Source organism: Carcharhinus amblyrhynchos, chromosome 9 (assembly GCF_965287045.1).
Source record: "Carcharhinus amblyrhynchos chromosome 9, sCarAmb.v2.hapA, whole genome shotgun sequence".
Taxonomy (NCBI): Eukaryota; Metazoa; Chordata; class Chondrichthyes; order Carcharhiniformes; family Carcharhinidae; genus Carcharhinus; species Carcharhinus amblyrhynchos.
In genome coordinates, this window is record NC_137332.1 from 26,740,995 (window position 1) to 26,761,283 (window position 20,289).

The 20,289-nt window shown below is 40.1% G+C and overlaps 1 protein-coding gene across 2 annotated transcripts; it reads right to left on the minus strand.

Annotated features, from left to right (window-relative positions):
* Nucleotides 1–1,853: 1,853 nt before the first annotated feature.
* Nucleotides 1,854–18,572, minus strand: ttc4 (tetratricopeptide repeat domain 4). 2 transcript variants are annotated; one of them, XM_080195340.1, is made up of 10 exons: nt 18,374–18,572; nt 16,094–16,211; nt 15,258–15,419; nt 13,954–14,031; nt 13,090–13,214; nt 11,409–11,495; nt 7,666–7,898; nt 7,036–7,120; nt 3,744–3,826; nt 1,854–2,513 (listed from the first exon to the last, which is right to left on the minus strand). In XM_080195340.1, exons 1-10 carry the CDS (start codon nt 18,479–18,481, stop codon nt 2,414–2,416), a joined length of 1,179 nt encoding a protein of 392 aa, XP_080051466.1. In that variant the 5' UTR covers nt 18,482–18,572; the 3' UTR covers nt 1,854–2,413. The 2 variants fall into 2 exon arrangements, with proteins under 2 accessions (XP_080051466.1, XP_080051468.1); XM_080195342.1 differs by lacking the exon at nt 18,374–18,572 and adding an exon at nt 18,266–18,347.
* Between the last annotated feature and the right edge of the window lie 1,717 nt (nt 18,573–20,289).

Below are 20,289 nucleotides of genomic sequence, written 5' to 3' on the forward strand. Positions count from 1 at the left end.
CCCAGAGTATATTTAAACTTTACATACAATGTATGTCGGCAGGAGGAATAGCAGATGAGGTCGAAGTGACTCTTTCTTTGGTTCTCTGTAATAATATATTTGTTTCTGCTAACTTTTCCTCCAAGAAAGTCAACAGAAAGAAAATAACAAGAAAGAACTCATGTAAATTCAGGCTCACAAGTGCACCCACACATGATTTGTACTATGTACAGAAATAATGCAGGTTATGCCATACCAGTAGATACACAGGTCTTCAGGTAAGGAGGTCTAAGTTCATTACAGTGCAGAAAGAGGCCATTCGGCCCATCAAGTCTGCATCAACAACAATCCCACCTTGGCTCTATCCCTGTAACCTCACATTTACCCCGCTACTCCCTCTAACCAAGCATCTCGGGACACTCGAGCAATTTAGCATAGCCAATCAACCTAACCCGCATATCTTTGAACTCTGGGAAGAAACCCACGCAGACACAGAGAACATGCAAACTCCACACACATACTGATCCAAGCTGGGAATGCGAACCCAGGTCCTTAGCGTTGCGAGGCAGCAGTGCTAACCATTGTGCCACCATGCCACCCTAACTCTGCAACTAAATTTACAACTCCTTCTCCAAAGTTGGCATTTTATGCAGCATTGATTCCCTTCACCCCCACCATTAGCAGTTGTGCTTCAGCTCCTAGAGGCTAAGCTCTGCAATATACCTCTTTGATCATGCTTTTGTCATATATAGCTCATGGTTTAAGAGTCAAATTTTGTCTGGTGATAATTCTTCTGAAACACCATTAGGTTATTTTACTGCATTAAAGCTGCTGCATTATGCTGAAAATCTAGACAGAAGCACTTTTTGCACATGCTCAGTTCAGTCTGTGTTCAGAGTATCAGCTTGCAGCGTTAAAACAAGTTGGCCTGATACAGACTAACAGTTAAAGTTACCCAGTTTTAGGTCTGTGCAGTCCTTAATCAATTATAAGTTCATGTATCTAATCCATCCTTCATTTAGCAACTGTTCCCTCTCTAAAATATGCTTCTGACGGTTCAACAAATAATGAAGATATATAATCAGGAAACTTCAGTAGATGAGATTCTCAGTTTCCAAAATTAAGAACTGATTGTAATATTTAGCTTGTCGCTTCTGGCAAAAATCAATCTAAAAAAAATACTTAGAATAAAATTTTTAAGCAAAAATTCACAACTCAATTTGGGACTTAATGATGACCCTGGAATTAAGAATCCCATTAAATATCAGCTGAGCAACCTGCACTGTGTAAAAACGTGCTGTACAAACCTTTACACACTTGATCCTAAAAGAGGCTTTAAACTTTCAATGTCTACCTAGCTCGATTAATTGGACTCTGAGCAAGAATTTAAAATCAGTGATGCGTTAACTCTGTAGTTTAAGCCTGTTGAGGCATTGCTCTGAATGTTTTAAAGATCCAAGTTTTTGCCACTGAATAGGAAAATGTCAGCAGCAGTTGTGCCTATGCTAGTAGCTGCACTGAGGGCTGAAAGCATGCACAACTGCTCCTGATAACTTTCCAAGCAGAAGTTATAGTACATTGCAATTCAGCTGTGGTCACTGCAATTTGTATTATTTTAATACAAATTAAAACATCAGTCAAAAATTTATAGTTTATGGAACCAGGTCATCACCCTGAAAAATAAACGGATTCTCTCCCCACATAAGCAGCATGACCTGCTGGGTGTTTCCAGAATTTTCTATTTCATTGCAGAATTCCAGCCTTTTAACTAAACAATTGTTTGGTACTTCAACAACTGAGAGGTAGCTCTGTAAGCGATAGTGCATGTGCAGTCTTTGGAAAAAGAAAGTAAACAAAATAAATCTGTTCTACAATGAGTTGTTAATTATTTATTTAACCAAATTACAGCCATTTAAAGTCAATTTAATTATTTTGATGCAGATAAGGCTGACAAGTTTGTATACTAACTACAGTACTGTCCAACACTTAAAGATCCCAAGGCACTCCCTGAAAATGGGCAGTTTTGCTTGCTGTCCTGGCCAATATTACTTAATCAACATTATAATAATTAGATTAACTGGTCATATTATTTATGGGATTTCAACATGGATAAAATAGTTGCTACGTTCCAAATAAAGTTCGGATGGGAAATGCTTCAAGACGTTTCTGAGATGTGATCAGGCTCTTTATTTCCCCATTTCTATGTGGAGTTTTCAAATGTCATATAAATATGGGATTTTTTTGTGTTTTTTGTTTGGTATTCCAAATGTTCCTATTTACTGCTGTTGTTCATAAAGCAATATGAATTTAGACCACTCAATTTGCTGAACAAAAGCGGTTCTGAAGATTTCATTTTCGATTCGAAACATTGACTGTTTCTCACTCCACTGACGCTGCCAGACCTGCTGCGTATAGTTGGCACTTTGTTTTTGTTTCAATTTGCTTGAAGTTTCTTCCCCGAAAGAAAGTCTCTAAAAAACAATGAGCCTCTAACCAGAATTAGAATTCTTGGATTGCCAGCCTTCACAACATATCTAGACATAAAAAAAAAATTCAATGAGGTATGAATTAATATTAAACAATAGCCACTTTTAAGCAATAAAAGGAACATTAATCCAAATATAGAAAATCTTAACTCATGTAGAAAACTAAAATACAACAGATAGCCAACTCAGTGTTGCTGCAAGCTGAAGTAAAACAATTTGCTGTCACTATACATTGACATGCAAGTCTAACTCAATCTGCTGAGTTTTCAGTCCTGTTGATCCGTAGGCCAGGCAACACCCTGTTAGGGGCTGGGGAATGAAGAAATTACAAGAGTATGGAGCTGATAATGTCCAATTCACTTCACTCAGAACCTTAGTCTGATAGGATTTTACGTTTTTAAATCAACAAGTCTTAAGAGATTAAAAGGCTAATGCCCCAACTGGCTACACTACCTAGTCCATTCAATGATGTAATAATATTGAATATCAAAGGATAACTTTGGCACAGTGGGTAGTGTTCTGAGCCAGAAACTCCAGATTCGAGTCCCTCTTAATGGCCAAACACGTAGGGTACCAACCTTCCAAAGACATCCTTCCAAGACATACCAATAGTGGGTAGTAAGAGGGGGAGAAATTCCTGGTGAGCCATGTGATAGAAATAATGCTGGTGCCTCTAGCATCATTATCCGTAGCTCCAGAGTATAACATGCATGTTTGAAGTGCATGTTGCAAATATCAACTTGAACTCACACAGTTATCAAATAATTTTAAGAATACTCAACTTAATCACTTATTAGCCTTTTGGCTAAGATTAAATCAGAGGTCAAGCCTATTCTTAGTGGGGGACCATGAATTGGATTCAATTTGAATTAGAATTGGTTTTTGAGCAAGCAATGAGATAGATTAAGAGCTTGCACTGCGCATTGACTTTTTAACTCCAAGAATGAAATAAACTTTTAAAAATGGCTTTGATATGGTCAAGTCCATTTTGTATGGAAATATGGTACTTCTACACTTAGCTAAGACAAACGGACAGCAGGAATTGAAAGTAACAACATGGGCTGGATCTTCCCAGCCATTCACACCTGCAGTATCTTCTGGCCCCGCCGACGGTGCACCTCCACCGTAGGTTTCACAGTGGCAAGAGGTGCATTCAATGGGAAGCCTTGTCGACAACTGTGGGACCAGCAGATTCCGCCGCCAGCCAATGGCGAGTCGATTCCCACCAATTGGGTGGTAAATCCCACACAATGTTAGAAGGATGTCGCATCTATTCACCTGTCATGACTCAACACCTGCTGCAGGGTGCACATGGGGTCCACTCGATATAGATCCTCCCTTTGCTCATCTTCAAAATATAGCTGTGGACATTGATCAAGAAAGAGCAGTTTTTCAATTGTTTTCATATTCCTCACAAACATTTCATTTAGTTTATCCTTTCATTGATTATTACAGCAGAGAACATTAGAAGATTACTGATTCTACAACAGAAACACTAATATTCAACTCTCCATTTTCATAGAATCCCTACAGTACAGAAGGAGGCCATTTGGCCCATCGAGACTGTACTGACCACAATCCCACCCAGGCCAATTCCATAACCCTCATTTACCCTGTTAATCCCCCTGACACTACGGTCAATTTAGCATAGCCAATCAACCTAACCCACACGTCTTTGGACAGTGGGAGGAAACTGGAGCACCTAGAGGAACTCCACACCGACACGGAGAGAACAAATCACAGAGCAGAAGGAGGCCATTTGGCCCATCGAGACTGCACTGACAAAAATCCCATCCAGGCTCTATCCCTGAAACCCCATGTATTTACCCTGCTAATTCCTCTGATGCTAAGGGCAATTTAGCGTAGCCAATCCACTAACAGGCACATTTTTGGAGTGGTCAGTTCACCTAACATTTGTCATAGAGAAAAATGTTAGAAGCCATTATTAAAGATATTATAGCAGAGCACTTGGAACAATTCAAGGCAATCAGGCAGACTTAGCATGGTTTTGCAAAAGGGAAATCATGTTTAACCAATTTATTAGAGTTCTTTGAAGGAGTAATATGTGCTGTGGATAAAGGGGAATCAATGGATGTACTGTACTTAGATTTTCAGAAGGCATTTGATAAGGAGCCACATCAAAAGTTAATGTGGAAAATAAAAGCTCATAGTGTAAGGGGGTAATATATTAGCACAGATTGAAGATTGGCTTGACAACAGGAAACATGGGGTTGGTATAAATGGGTCTTTTTTTTGGTTGGCAGGATGTGACAAACGTGTACCACAGATCAGTGCTAAGGTCTCAACCTTGTACAATTCATATAAATGACCTGGATGAAGGGACTAAAGGTATGGTTGCTAAATTTGCTGATGACAGAAAGATATGTAGTAATGCGAATTATGAAGAGACTACGATGAGGCATAGATAGGTTAAACTCTGCCAAATGGAGTATAATGTAGGCAAATGTAAAATTGATAACTTTGATAGAAAGAATGAAAAAGCTAACCACTGTGTTGCCGTGCTGCCCAAGGAAAGATATAATTGTGCAGAAGCAGGTCAGAGATTTACTAGACTAATAACAGAGATGAGCAGCATGTTTTATGAAGAAAAGTTGGAGAGTATCCCCTAGACTTTAGAAGGGGGTGGCACGATGGTTAGCACTGCTGTCTCATAGCACCAGGCACCCAGGTTCGATCCTGGCCTCAGGTCACTGTCCGTGTGGAGTCTGCATGTTCTCCCTATATCTGCATTGGTTTCCTCCAGGTGCTCCAGTTTCCTCCCACAATCCAAAGACATGCTGGTTAGGTGTACTGGCCATGCTAAATTCTCACCTTAGTGTACCTGAACAGATGCCAGGGTATGGTGATTAAGGGACTTTCATTGCAATGTTAATGTAAGCCCACTTGTGACACTAATAAAATAAACTTTAAAGAGTAAAAGGCGGATTGAGCAAAACCTTTACAATGCTGAGGAGTATTAAAATTAACAGTGAATATGGGAGAATGTTTCCCCATGTTGGAGAATCTAGAACTATGGGTCACTGTTTAAAAATAAAGGGTTGCTCATTTAAGGCAAAGATGAGGAGGAATTCTTTCTCTCAAAAGGGTTGTGAGACTCTGGAACTATCTTCCCAAATAGGCAATAAAAGCAGAGTCTTCGAATATTTAAAAAATAGAGCTAGATAGATTCTTGATTAACAAGGGGGTGAAGTGTTATCAAGTTAAGCAGGAACAAGGGGTTAAAGTTACAATCAGATTAACCCTGATCTTACTGAATGGCACAGCGGGTTTGAGGAGCCAAGTGGCCAACTCCTGCTTCTAATTTATATGTTCAAGTTGAACTGACATTTGCATAATAATAAAAAAGTGCAATTATCACAATCACTTTCCGACTGGATTCTGACTTCATTGCTGTCCCTCAGAGGCTATTCCAACATCCTGTGTGTTCATTTAAATTACTCAGTAAGCTCTGGTCAATCTCCCAAATGAAATTAAAAATTCGAGGATAAAGACACGTGATTGTTTTAAGAATGGAATTCAAGTGTAGCATTCATAAGTCCATATCATGTAAAATTCTAAACTATGGGGTGAAGTACTTGTGAAAACCATGTAATTGCAACGCTAAAAACTTTAATGAAGTGAATCCAACAATTAGTCTACAATTTCTTGATATGTTCTTTTAAAGCACTACAGAGTTGTAACAGGTGGTCTTTTGTCTGTTTTACATTTCACTAAATTACATGTGGATCCATCTGGTCCCATTACACCAACCAGACCAGCACAATGATTGCATGCAACAAACATTTATATGCATGTAATTGGTACAGCAATGTTTCCTTGACACCAAAAAATATCAATTCAGTTCTATATTCGTTAGAAACGCCATTTAAAATGCTCATTGCTGGAGCATCACAGTTGTTTCATGCAAATTTATATTCATAAATTTGTGGAGATTTTTGTTCCTGTAACAACTTTAATCAGGAATTAAGGTTGGCCTGTTAGAAAACAAACTCCCAGCTTAAGGGCCAAATTGATGGGCAAATCAAGCAGCCTCTTGCTTTGTATTTAACCAGGAGTGGTCAGTTCCTCTGGGACTCCTAATGTAGACTGCTAACTGAAAGCACTTTGTATGCTGTTGTCGGACTTGTAAAGAAAGGGATTTCGGTGAAGGGACTTCTCCGAGGATTTATTACAGTTACGTTCAAGCTGAATCTTCCTTCCCTGTTCTTTTTAAACAATCATCTGCTTCAAATAAAGATACAATGGAAAACACTGGGAGCTCTGTCAGACTGGAATGTGTGATTAAGGTTTCTGGTGAAGCAGACCACAATTCAACAAAGACAGAATGCTTTCAGCTCTAATTCAGCAAGTGAAGGAAATAAATGTTGATTTATTTTCTAGTTTGGGTTATTTTACAAAGGACATTACAGTGAAAGAAAACTAATTTTATGAGAGAGGTTGCTAACATCTGTGGTGATTTTTATTCACCCAAATTATACACAGTCACCACCACTTTCTCCTTCCTCAATCAGGACCAAAATTCTTAAATATAATTCAAGTCATACTGTACCTCCAAATTATTTGGCTTATACTTTTTTTCCGTATCCCATGGGGGAAAGTTCTCACCGAACATCACAGTTAAATGATCAATAAACCTGAGAAGAAAACACATCCAAAGTTAATTCTCTAGAAGGCCAAATTCTTTGCCTTCCCTGACACACTAAAAAAATTAAAGTCATAATTCAGTTTAAGGAGACTAGTTGCCACCAGCCAGATCATTGGTCTTTTCATCTTGGAACTTTGGTTCACCATCCTTTGTTACGAAACTGTTTTACACCAATTTCCTCATGTAAAGACATGAAGAAAGGAAGATTGCAAATTGCCAGCATATTCAGTATTTCCAGAAAGCAGGGGCAGAGACCCTACTATTTACACAATGTATTTAGTTAACTAAGATGGAAAGTATTTTAGATGTGGTTGTCAATTCAAAGTTTCTCGTCAGTGCATAGCTCTCTTCCAACACAGCAATCAAATTAGCGATTCATATCAAAAGGACATTTGACTGTTAGCTGAAAACAAATTGTCCTTGCCTTGCTGGGATCACTGGGGTGGCTATTTTGAGACACAGTTTAACCTATTTTCAAAACAACATTGATATTACTTGCTTAAAACTGAAGGATATTTTTATTTTAATATTTACCGGGTATCTTCGTGAAAGGCTGAGATGAAATCCATTTGTTCATACTCAGGATACAGAAACAGTACAGGCCAATTGAGACTGCCGTTCTCATCCAAGTGCACCACAACGCCATTCTCAGAGTTTATGCCATTGAACAGTGTTCTTAATACTCTGTCGTCTTCCTTATCATCACCATCATCATCTGAATTTTGACTGGACAACTCCGGAGGCTGAAATAACTTGATCTTCCTCTCCTACAAGGGACAACAAATGAAACCAAAACAATGCCTCAGAAGGTGGAAAATGCATGGAAAACTGTACGTTTGCATCACTTATCCTAAAAAGATAGGATATTCACCGATCCTCTGGAGTGGGCATCATGTGAAGATCACACTGGTACAGGCCTATTGGTAGTGTAGAATAAATATTTTTAGAGATCATGAAGAAGTATTTTAACATTATTCCATCATTGCTTATTCCTGGAGTTAATAAATGTTCTTTCTGCAAGCCAGTTACTATATTCGAGGAACGTAAGAGCAGGAGTAAGCCATTCAATCCCTTGAGCCTGCTCCACACTAATCCCACTCTGTGTCTCTGTGCTTTTATTGGCTCTGATTGATTCCTGCACTAGTATCAATCCAACCCATGTTTCTAAAAATACATCAATTTCCAGTCTGGTCAGGAGAAATATATATCTGCCATGTATACTTGTGTAAAAATGGAATTTTCGAGACCACTTTTTTTAGACCAAAGGTCGATATTTACATGAGTAATATTTTTGAGGGATTGACATGCATGCTTGATTTGGGCCCAAATAAGATTGTCGCAATGGAATAAAGCAAAAGCATGGAATAATTCATTTTAATTCTCCAGCATCTACTTATAATATGAGAAACTGTATACATTTCATCCAACAATATATTATAATGAATTAACTGCAAAATCCCTTGAGTCCAAATAGCCTGGTTGCATAACATCCCCCTATGGATCTACATCATCATCAGTTCCAGTAACTTCAGCATCATCATTCCACAAGTAATTATCCTTTGCACCAGCGAGCGCATTTGTCTATGACCCGTTAGCACAATGTTGCCAGTGAGGATGCGCACATTGTTCCACCCTCCACATCTTTCAGATACTGTGCTCCACAGGATTACTTATACATATATACCAGGGCTGAATATCACTCACAAGACTGTCAGCAATAACTGTCATATTGCTATTAGTTGATGTCAAGGACTATATCAACATCAAGATGGAAATTGAACATGCCCCTCATAAGCATGCCATTTTTCCCTGTCTAGTCCTCCTGGTCTTAAGTTCCACACTTTTTTGATCAATTTCTTTCAATCGCCTTCATCCGTTCAGCCTTTCACTTGAATATGAATTACAACACCTTTCTGATCTCTTTGGGGAGAGTTTTGAGTTTGACTATCTCCATCAGTGCATAGCTCCCTTCCAACACAGCAATCAGAATGGGTAGCACGGTGGCACAGTGGTTAGCATTGGGACCCAGGTTTGATTCTTGGCTTGAGTCACTGTGCGGAGTCTGCACTTTCTCCCCATGTCTGCGTGGGTTTCCTCCGGGTGCTCCAGTTTCCTCCCACAGCCCGAACGATGTGCATTGGCCATGCTAGATTCTCCCTCAGTGTACACAAAGTAGTGACCAAGGTATTTTCACAGTAACTTCATAGCAGTGTTAATGTAAGCCTATTTGTGACACTAAAAATAAACTTCAAAACTTTAAAAAAAATCAGTTCACATTAAAAGAACATAAGCTATAAGCTGAAAGAAATTGTCTTTGCCTTGCTGAGATCACTGGGGAGGCTATTTAGGACATAAGATAGCCTAACTTCAAAAGGACATTGATATTACTTGCCAATAACTGAAGGCTATCTTTATTTTAATATTTACCGGGTGTCTTCATGAAAGGCTGAGACGAAATCTATTTGTTATACTCAAGATACAGAAACACTACAGGCCAATTTAGGTTGCCATTCTCAGTGTTTATGCCATCAGTGTTCTTAATACTCTGATCACCATCAGTTTTAATATTGTGCCATCCACCATTATAAAACTGAACCACTGAGATGTGTGTTTTACCATGGCCAGTCATCTTTACAAAGATGCTTCTTCTTCACTAATCTTTGTAATGAATTAATGTTTGCTGGCATACTGGAGTTTCTCGGTATTTGATCCATTTTTCCAATGCAGGCCAATCTATATGCAGTCATCTCTCAGTAACAAGATGGTGAGATTTGATCCTGTTATCCTCATGCAGAGGTGGCAGAAGCCATGAAATTTTTGTTTTTTGACAAAGTACCGAATCATGCCTTTTCATGCATCATGTGTACCACCTGGAATTGGACTTGAACTCTGGAATATAATTTTTATTTGTTTCTCTGTGGGCATCGAGTTGGATGGTTCTGCAGGTGATAACATTCCTTTTGCTGATGCTCACTAACCCATTCAGTCACCTTTCTCCATGTTAGGCCATTTGCTCAGACTTCTTTTCGTGACACATTCATTTTTCAGCCCATTTTTCTGAGTTTATTGGAAAGAGGTAGAGAATCTGGTGAAATGGTGCAGTGACAATAATTTTTCCCTCAATGTGAGTGAAACAAAGGAGATAGTCATTGACCTCAAGAAGCATAGTGGAGGATATGCCCCTGTCTACATCAATGATGAAGAAGTGGAAATGGTCGAGAGCTTCAAGTTCCTAGGTGTCTAGATCACCACCGACCTGTCCTGGTCCCTCCATGCCAATGCTATTGTTAAGAAAGCCCACCAACGCCTCTCCTTTCTTAGGAGGCTAAGGAAATTCAGCATGTCCGTTACGACTCACCAATTTTTACAAATGCATCATAGAAAGAGTACTTTTCAGACATATCACAGCTTGGTATGGCTCCTGCTCTGTCCAAGACTGCAAGAAACTGCACAGGGTCATGAATGAAGCCCAGTCCATCCCGCAAACCAAACTCCCATCCATTGACACCATCTACACTTCCCGCTGTCATGGAAAAGCAACCAGCACAATCGAGGTCTCTGCGCATCCCGGACATACTCTCTTCCGTCGGGAAAATAATACAAAAGTCTGAAGTCATGTACTAGCCGACTCAAGAACAGCTTCTTCCCTGCTACCAGACTTTTGAATGGACCTTCCTTGCATTAAGTTGATCTCTCTGTATGCCCCAGGCTATGACTGTGACACTATATTCTGCACTCGCTCATTTCCTTCTCCCCTAAGTACTCTATGAGCGGCCCACTTTGTCTGCATAGTATACAAGAAACACTGAATATTTATACAGATGACAATAATAAATCAAATCAAATGTCTTTCGCCAGTCTCTATTTTCTCTGAAACAGTAAACTCTCTTGCTGCTGCACAATTATTAGTCTTGTCAGCGAAGGCTGCAACTTTCATTTTGAATTGAGCTATGCACTTGGCACCCTTTCTCAAAGGCATCGTGATAGGTCATGTGCTACACATTAGTCCTGTTGATTGGCTGGCAGACTGCAACTAGAATTGGGAGAGGGAAAATCTAGAAGTTCCTGTGTGTATCTTCAAATTAATGAACCATAGTAATTTCCAGAAGATAGGTAATCAGAAACTAGGGTCAGCTTTTCATGAGGTATGTGAAAAGTTCATCTTTCTTAAGCCTAAGGTCATGTGGTCCTCTTTTACAAGAAGCTGATTTTCTCATGAATATATACAGTAATTTGAATGGCTCAGTCTTTTTCTCCAATATTTCACATTTCCTTACCTTAATAGCCTTCATTAAAGCCTCTGCTTGCACCCGTTCTTTCTTCTGCTTTAACTTTGCTTTCCTTACATTACGCTCTTCAACTCGCTACAGAAAAAAAATCATAATTCAGTATGAAACTTAGGTGGCACAATCAGTCAGAACAATGACCTTTCACCTGTGACCTGGGTTCAACATTTGTTCAAAATGATGGCCTTAAAGCAGTGGTGTGTGCAACCTGCGGCCTGGGGACTAAATGTGGCCCATCAGGTATCTGAGTGTGGTCCACAGATGTTTAATCGTCTGTTGCCCAGTGCAGAGTTGCCACATTCTTCTGTTTTCCATCTCTACACTTTTTTTCCCTACTGTATGACTGGTGAAAAAGCAAACTTTATTTATTAGTCACAAGTAGGCTACATTCACACTGCAATGAAGTTACTGTGAAAATTCATCGGTTGCCACACTCTGGCGCCTGTTCAGGTACACTGAGGGAGAATTTAGCATGGCCAATGCACCTAACTTGCACATCTTTGGGATGTGGGAGGAAACCAGAGCACCCGGAGGGTACCCACAAAGACACAGGGAGAACATGCAAACCCCACACAGACACTGACCCATGCCAGGAATCGACCACGAGTCCCTGGACTGTGCCACCGATACACATGTAAAACGAGGCCATCTGAAGAGAGGTGCAGGCTGACTGCACACAACATTGACTGTGAGAACAGAGGTCACGGGAAAAACTCAACTGCTCAATTTTTCCAGCAACTGCTCTTACTGTTTGAGATTCCAGCATCTGCAGTATCCTGCTTATTAACTGTGAAAGCTATGCCTCTTTTCTGTATCCAATCAATTGTAAGTATTTAGTTTGTTTACCATTTGAAGCTGATGACAGCTCTATTAATATTAAAGATTAAACATTTTTTATAACAACTTGTTCTGAAATATTTGGTGTGTATTAAAATATATTCCACCTTATTCAAGGGTCATACTTAGTCAAAATGTCCGGTTTCAATCCTGAGGCTCACTGAAGTGAAGGAAGGCCACTCATGAGGCCCACTCACTAGCCTAGGTCGTCCATCAGTGCCTTAAAGGCAGCATTCTCTGCTTGCTGTAAAGGCTTTGAACAAGAAGAGTTTGGACAAGCTCAACCTGTTCCTGGGAACACAAGATGGCAGCACAAATCAATCTCTATAAAATAACAAGGGACACAGATAAGGTAGATAGTCAACATCTTTTCCCAAAGGTAGGGGAGTCTAAAATTAGAGGGTTAGGGGAGAGATACAAAAGGGTCCAGGGGGCAATTTTTTCACACAGAAGGTGGTAAGTGTTTGGAACAAGCTGCCAGAGGTAGTAGTAGAGGCGGGTACAATTTCGTCTTCTAAGAAGCGTTTGGACAGTTACATGGGTACGATGGGTATAGAGCGATATAGGCTAAACACGGGACTAGCTTAATGGTTAAATAAAAAGGGCGGCATGTACAAGTTGGACCGAAGGGCCTGCTTCCATGCTGTAAGTCTCCATGACTCTAAGATCACGATGCAATGATGCACTTAACTTATCAGCTGCCACTCTCCATTTCAGCAAAGCTCTTCTCTGACAAACTACTCTGATAATTTCCACAATGTACACATTTGACTACATCTTCTGTAACACACACGCACGCACAATCAAGAACTTAACCTGCAGTCACTAACCATACCTTCTGTTTATCAGCATCGGCTCTCAATTCAATGAGTTGTTTCTCTTTGGGTTCAAACTGAAGGCCCTCGTCACACCATGCTATTGCCTTGCTGTAATTTTTCAGCTCAATATGGCAAAGGACACCTGTCAAAAGACACAATCAAAACTTAAGACTTCAGCCACTAAACGTCGGGAGAGAATCCATTTCCCAAAACGTTATTCATTAATCAAGAAGACATAGTGAGATGTCAGTTTGACAACATGTCATGCCTCTTTCAGAATACTGTATTAATTTTAATTATCATAGACTCTGTTAAATGATCACCAGAATAAAACTCTGGGGAAAGCATTAATTCTTAGAAATGTTCAATGTATTTTTCTTACAAGAAACAGCAACAAAAATCGGTGAAACATAGGAAGGGAAAGTACATCATCACCAGAGCATACCATTGGTTAGTAACAAACATTGATTTTATGCAGTGTTGTGGTGTCTCAAAGTCGCATCTTTGACTATTGCCTTCAGTTTAGAACAAAAAAACACATATAGTGGAACACAACATTGTGCATATATATGGCATGAATAGCTGGAGTTGCAATATATCATCATGGCGATTGAGTTCACTCACATGGTTCCCTGCACATGGAATTCCTCATGCTATCTGTGCTGTTGCTGGAATGAAAAGTGAAATAAACACTGCCTTCAAACTTGCCTTGTAGGTTTCCTAAAGGTTAAACGGGAGAAGGGAGGAAAAGAATGGATGCTCTCATTGCTCCTATTTGAGTTACACAACTCAGGGAACAACCAGGGAACAGACTATCCTTCCCTTAAAAAAAAAGAGGGGGGAGGCGGCAAACCAAAACATAACTGTTTCTTCAATCTTACCTCTAATTACTGCTTTCAAATGGTTTGGTTTCAGTTTCCGAGCTGCTACCACATCATTTAGTGCAGATCGATAATTACCTTAAACACAGAGTATCAAGAGAATCAGAAAGACAAATTTACTTTTCGTTCACGTTTTCAGCTCCCCACCAAAAAGCAATATCTGGGTGCACTTGAACAAAAAACAAAGAAAATTACAGCACAGCAACAGGCCCTTCGGCCCTCCAAGCCTGCTCCAACCATGTTCCCCGACTGAACTAAAACCCCCAGGGAACCATATTCCTCTATTCCCATCCTATTCACGTATTTGTCCAGACATCTCTTAAAACTCACTATCATTTATGCTTCCACTACCTCCCCCGGCAACGAGTTCCAGGCATCCACCACACTCTGTGTAAAAAGCTTGCCTCGTACATCTCCTTTAAACCTTGCCCCTTGCACCTTAAACTGATGCCCCCTAATAATTTACTCTTCCACCCTGGGAAAAAGCTTCTGACGATCCACTCTGTCCATGCCTCTCATAATGTTGTAGACTTCTATCAGGTCGCCCTTCAACTTCCGTCGTTCCAATGAGAACAAAACAAGTTTCTCCAACCTTTCCTCACAGCTAATGCCCTCCACACCATGCAACATTCTGGTAAATCTTTTCTATACCCTCTCGAAAGCCTCCACATTCTTCTGGTAGTGTGGTGGCCAGAATTGAATACCATATTCCAAGGTTCCATAAAGCTGCAACATGACTTGCCAGTTTTTAAACTCAATGCCCCGGCTGATGAAGACAAGCATACCGTATGCCTTCTTGACTACCTTCTTCATCTGCGTTGTTACTTTCAGTGACCAGTGTACCTGTACACCCAGATCCTTCTGCCTATCAATACTCTTAAGGGTTCTGCCATTTACTGTGTTTACTGCATGAGGAAAAAGACATTACTTTATTACTGACACACTTTTTTTTCCCTTTGATCATGTTCATTTATGGCCAAGAACTAATTGTTGAATGTTGACCTCATTCTACTGTAACACTTTGAATTTTGTGTCCCACTTCAGAACACACCCAGCTGCACAATGTGAAATTTCTATTGAACACATTAGTGATTCTTTCAGTCCCCAAGCAAGATTACTTGGAATTCAGACAATCCCAAACTCAATTCACTTAAGATGTCTACACCTAAGATACCAAAAATTTTTATTCCATTACCTGACCTTGATTCAATTCTAAATCCTCAAATCGGATTTTTGGAACAATCACGACACCCAACCCAACCCAATTCTACGACATTAGAATGACAAGTGCTAACTAGCCATACCTAAGTAAAATTGTGCTGCAGCTCTGTTCGTATGGAGTATGACATTCAGCTCAGAGTCGCTGCATTTTCTCTTCAGCCCCTCTGTGTAGGAGATGACAGCTTTCTTATAATTCTTTTCCTTGAAGTACTGATTCCCTTCATTCTTGTATGTTTTTGCAAGCTCTGGAAAAGATCATTTAAAAGAAAAAAGTCTAGCACAATTTATAAATATTAGAAATTGCCAGCCAGCCTAATTTTTAAAAATATCTGATTTACCATTTAATTGCATTGGAGATTTATTTCAAAAGGAGTTCATCAGTAAATTAGAAGCTTGCAGCATTATTCTGGGAGAGGTGGCAATAGGATTCTGCACAATGAATTTCCTATAAACAGTTGCCCCTTAGTGTCCCGGAATGCGTAGGTAAGAGGGATTAGCGGGATAAATATGTGGGTTTATGGGGATAAGGCTTAGGTGGAATTGTTGTTGGTGCAGACTCGATGGGCCAAGTGACCTCCTTCTGCACTGTACACTTCCTAAGTTTCTACAATTTCAGTAATTCCAAACTGATTACATCAATGAGTAAAGGTCACTCAATAGTTTAATTAGAAATCCTTTCACAGGAATACTCTTTTTCTTTGTAATTGTGTGGAAATACATCTAGGGTCAGGCTAAAAGACTGCAGTTTAGAAAATTCACCACCTTACTAGCTATCAGTTTTATGCATGATAACATTGAATACCCTGCCAATCGCAGGGAATTTAATTCCTTTGCCCTCTCAGGCAGTCAGTTGTTTGCAAAGTGAAAATTTGCAAATTGCAATGAGTTTAACATTTTTGTTTGAAGTGGATGCCAGTACCTTCTGGAGATTGGTCCTCGTCATACAATATTGTTTGGATGCAAGCAAGTTCTGGCTGCTTCAAAGGATCAAGTTCTTCCGGTGCCTTTTTCATAAACATTGGAATCTTGTCAAACTCCTGCACAGAGGGGAAAAAAAAACATACAGTCAGCAGCGGCTGGTGAGTTGTTGTAGAGCTTGATATAATCCAGCCAGATCTGGTGATACAAGGCTTCACACAGCATATTCCAGATACTATCAAGGCTACTTCCCTTAGGAGTTGAGACAACAGAGATGGGAAATAGTAAAGTTTACTGGAAATAGGGGCATTAAAGATGGAGGTGAAGGAATAGTTGAATGGATCAAAGGCTACAGAAGTATCATGGTGAATGGAGGCCAATGGCTAGTAGTGTGGTTGTAAGTGAAAAGTGGAAAGAAAACATCACAAGCCCCTACACAAGAGTAGATACATGAAGCTCATGACCTCAAATAATACAATTTTGACGTTTCTCACACTCTCCTAAGACAGCACAAGATTGAAAGCTCAACAATGAAGCTAATGATACATTTCAGCTTTGAAATTTCAAGCAATCATCTGAACTCAATTACAGTCCAGCACTTTTAAGTTAGCAGAATTCCTGTTCCTGGGACAGAAAATGATGGAGTTAAGTTGTTCATCAAGACTCAGTACCAAAAGCACTGCACTGTAAGAAGTACTATATTTTGCATGAGATATTAAATGGAAATTTTGCTATTCAGTTGGACTACAAAGATTCCATAGCAATATTCAAAGAACAGAATCTTAGTCAACATTTATCATCAAACCAACATCATCAGATGATAATCTGGTCATTCAGTCACCATCTTTAGAATGTTAAATTAAGGCCCACTGTTTGAGATGGATGTAAAAGTCAAGCGTGTGATGGAATACTCTCTATTTGTCTGGATGACTGCAGCTCCAACAACACACAAGAAGCTTGACACCATCAGGACAAATCAGCCTGCTTGACTGCAACTCCTTCCACAAACATTCAATTCCTCCAACATTAATGAACAGTGACAGTCAAGTATATCATCTACAAGATGTACTATAGAATCTCACCAACATTCCCCAGGCAGCACTTTCCAACCTATGACCACTACCAACTAAGGATGGGCAACACCCACACTCCATAAAATGAATTTTTTTAAAAAATCACATTAATTTGATGCAGAGGGCTACAGAGATAGGGGTTATGCCCTGTGTCCTGGCTGATATTTACCCTTTAATCAACATGTTTGTGATGTTGACAAACACAGATTAGAAGCAGTCTGGACAAGGTTCACTCAACTGATTTCCAGGACGCAGGGGTTATCCTATGTGGAAAGGTTGAGCAGGATGGGTCTATTGGAGTTTAGCAGCATGAGCAATTACTTTATTGAAACATAAGATACAGAGCGACTTGACACGTTGCATGTTGAGAGGAACAAGTTACTTTTGCAGTGCAATCATCGAAGGGCTGGTTCTGCACCTAACTTCTATGTTCCTGTCTTCTGCTACACCGACTGCAGGGCAAATGCTAATCCACATTAACACTGGTAAGACAGAAGTTGGTTATATCTGCAGCATCATATGTGGGGCGGCACAGTGGATAGCACTGCTGCCTCACAGCGCTAGAGACCCGGGTCATTGTCTGTGTGGAGTTTACACATTCTCTCTGTCTGTGGGTTTCCTCCCGGTTCTCCGGTTTCCTCCCAGAGTCCAAACATGTGCGGGTTAAGTTGATAGGCTACGCTACATTGACCCTAATGTCAGAGGATTGGCAGGGTAAATATGCAAAGTTACGGGAATAGGGTGTGGGTGGGACAGACTCGATAAGTGGAGTGGCCTCCTTCTGCAATGTAGAGATTCTATGAACACTGTGAGCCCACAGTAGGTGGCAACACTGGATCATAAAGAAGCTTCAGTCATTGGGGCTGCCTGTTCCAGTGAGACCCAAATCGCTGGTTGTTACACATTCCACGAGCAACGGATATGAAAGAATAGTTAAAAAGTAATTTCTGTCTGACCCTAAGGTAACAAATCTTGGCTCGATCATCCTGAGAAAGCTCTAAATGTTACTTATACCAGCCATCATTCACTTGAATAACAAACATTCAAATATTTGTTAATCCTTTTGTGTCAATATTCCTGGACAATTTATTTAACCCTGCCTTGTCTCCATCGCTCGCTTATTTCCCCAACGTAGCGAACCGAGGGAGTCAGCATTTTCAAAGTAGTTTCCCCACTCCAGCTTTTGAGCAGCTCTCCACGGATCCCACCTCCTCCCAGTTATCCTCGTTGAAGCCGCCTTTATACTTCTTCCCCTTGAACTGGTCTATGAATGCATCCATGCCATCGTCTTCCCCCTGGGCTGGACTAGAGGCCATGGTGCTCACAGGACCCGCCGCCCCGAAGACACAGACAGCCAGCAGCGTCCAGAACTGATACACTGCACACCACTCGCTACATTCAGCAACACATGCTTCCTTCCGGCTGCAGCACTGCAAATCATTCCCCCGGCCGCAAAAAATCATACTGTTCCGCTCAGCTACAACAGAGAGAGTTATAATGTCACTGTCTGTTAAGGAGCTGAAATCTGGAGCATTCATGTCTTAGAAAATCATGAATCAAAAAGAGGCGAGAGGTCCGATTCCTTTCTGTGTCCAGTGCGTGAAAAGTAATACAGAAATATCCCAACCACCTACATAACGTTGTATTCAACTAAAAATGTAAATAGTTCATCAACTAGTTGCAGAGTGAAATTTAAAATGATTAGTCAATAGCTAGGTAAAGTATGAAAGCGATTATTCGGAAGCATACGTGGTTTGGGTATACAGATTGTAGCTCAGTGGTTGGCAAGTACTCCAGATATACTCTCTCCCATCTTCTTCAGTCGGGAAAAAGATACAAGAGGAAAAAAAAACGCTCACCAACCGATTCAAGAGCAGCTTCTTCGCTGCTGTCATCAGACTTTTGAATGGTCCTGTCATGTATTAAGCTGATCTTTCCCTTCACCTAACTGAAACTGCTACATTATATCTGCAACCTATTCTTTCCTTCTCCCCTATGTACCCCTAAGAGCAGTATGTTTTGCCTGTATAGCGCACAAGAAACAATACTTTCCATTGTATCCCAGTATGTATAACAATAAATCAAATAAAAAAAGGGTACCTTGGATGAGGTTCCAAGCACAAGTGGAACTTTACATAGAATCTATTGCACAATAATAGGCCATAGAAACTGCTCCATAACATATATTTTATACTTATATGTTGTATATAGCGAGTCAAGATCAAGGAGATTTTTAGCTCCAGTGCGCTGAAGGGGCAGGGAGGTAATAGAACCAAGGTACAGAGCTGAAAGGGAGAGCAGAAACATTCTGTGGGGATGAGGAGGCAGGAATGGAAGGCAACGAGAGGGGAAGGGGAGAGAAGACATCATTATTATCCAGTCATCATTTTGAAAATGTTGTCTGAACATCAATTTAAAACTATATATTTTTAAATAAAATTAACTGAGTGGTAAAGGGTCTTACTTCCATTTCTGACAGCTGGGTTTAAATTCTGATGACGTCCAGCAAGTCCTTTGGCAAGTGAGTTTGAGAAATCCCTACCAATCTTCTACTGGGCAAAGGCCACAGCATAAAATCAGTCATTGGTGATGAATTCACTTAAGAAACAGCAGCAGATTGACACCTTGTGGGAAATGGAAATATCACACAGTTGCAGTAGAGGCAATTTATAAAGATAGTGTTAGAACACATTGTAATTTAGTCTACTTTTGATCCATGTTACACCTGACCTAGAAATGCGTGATGCTGGGTAACAGTGGGAAACACAACTCGTATAAATGCTGAAAACAAATCTTCCAGATAGGCTAGCAGAAGCCAACATTTTAAACTCAATTATCTCATGCAGGAATGTCCAATCTTTGGGAGAAATGTATATGATCGATTTACGGATGACAAGTGCACTGTGTAAGATTAATTCCTTTTGAGACAGGAAGAATAACAATCACCGAATTAGTCAAATTCTGTTTCCACTATATGTCACAGTTAATTTTTGCCAGAGCTTTGGGATCATATAGAACATAGAACATAGAACACTACAGCACAAACAGGCCCTTCGGCCCACAAGTTGCGCCGATCACATCACCTACCAACCTACAGACCTATCTATAACCCTCAATCTCATTA

Coding starts and splice junctions, on each gene's coding strand:
- ttc4 (XM_080195340.1), bottom strand. CDS start 18,481: ATGGCCTCTAGTCCAGCCCAGGGGGAAGACGATGGCATGGATGCATTC. Junction 7,121..7,665: donor GCCTTTCACGAAGATACCCG/GTAAATATTAAA, acceptor TTTTCTTCTCAG/GTTTATTGATCATTTAACTG. Junction 3,827..7,035: donor ATAAGCCAAATAATTTGGAG/GTACAGTATGAC, acceptor CAATGTCCACAG/CTATATTTTGAAGATGAGCA.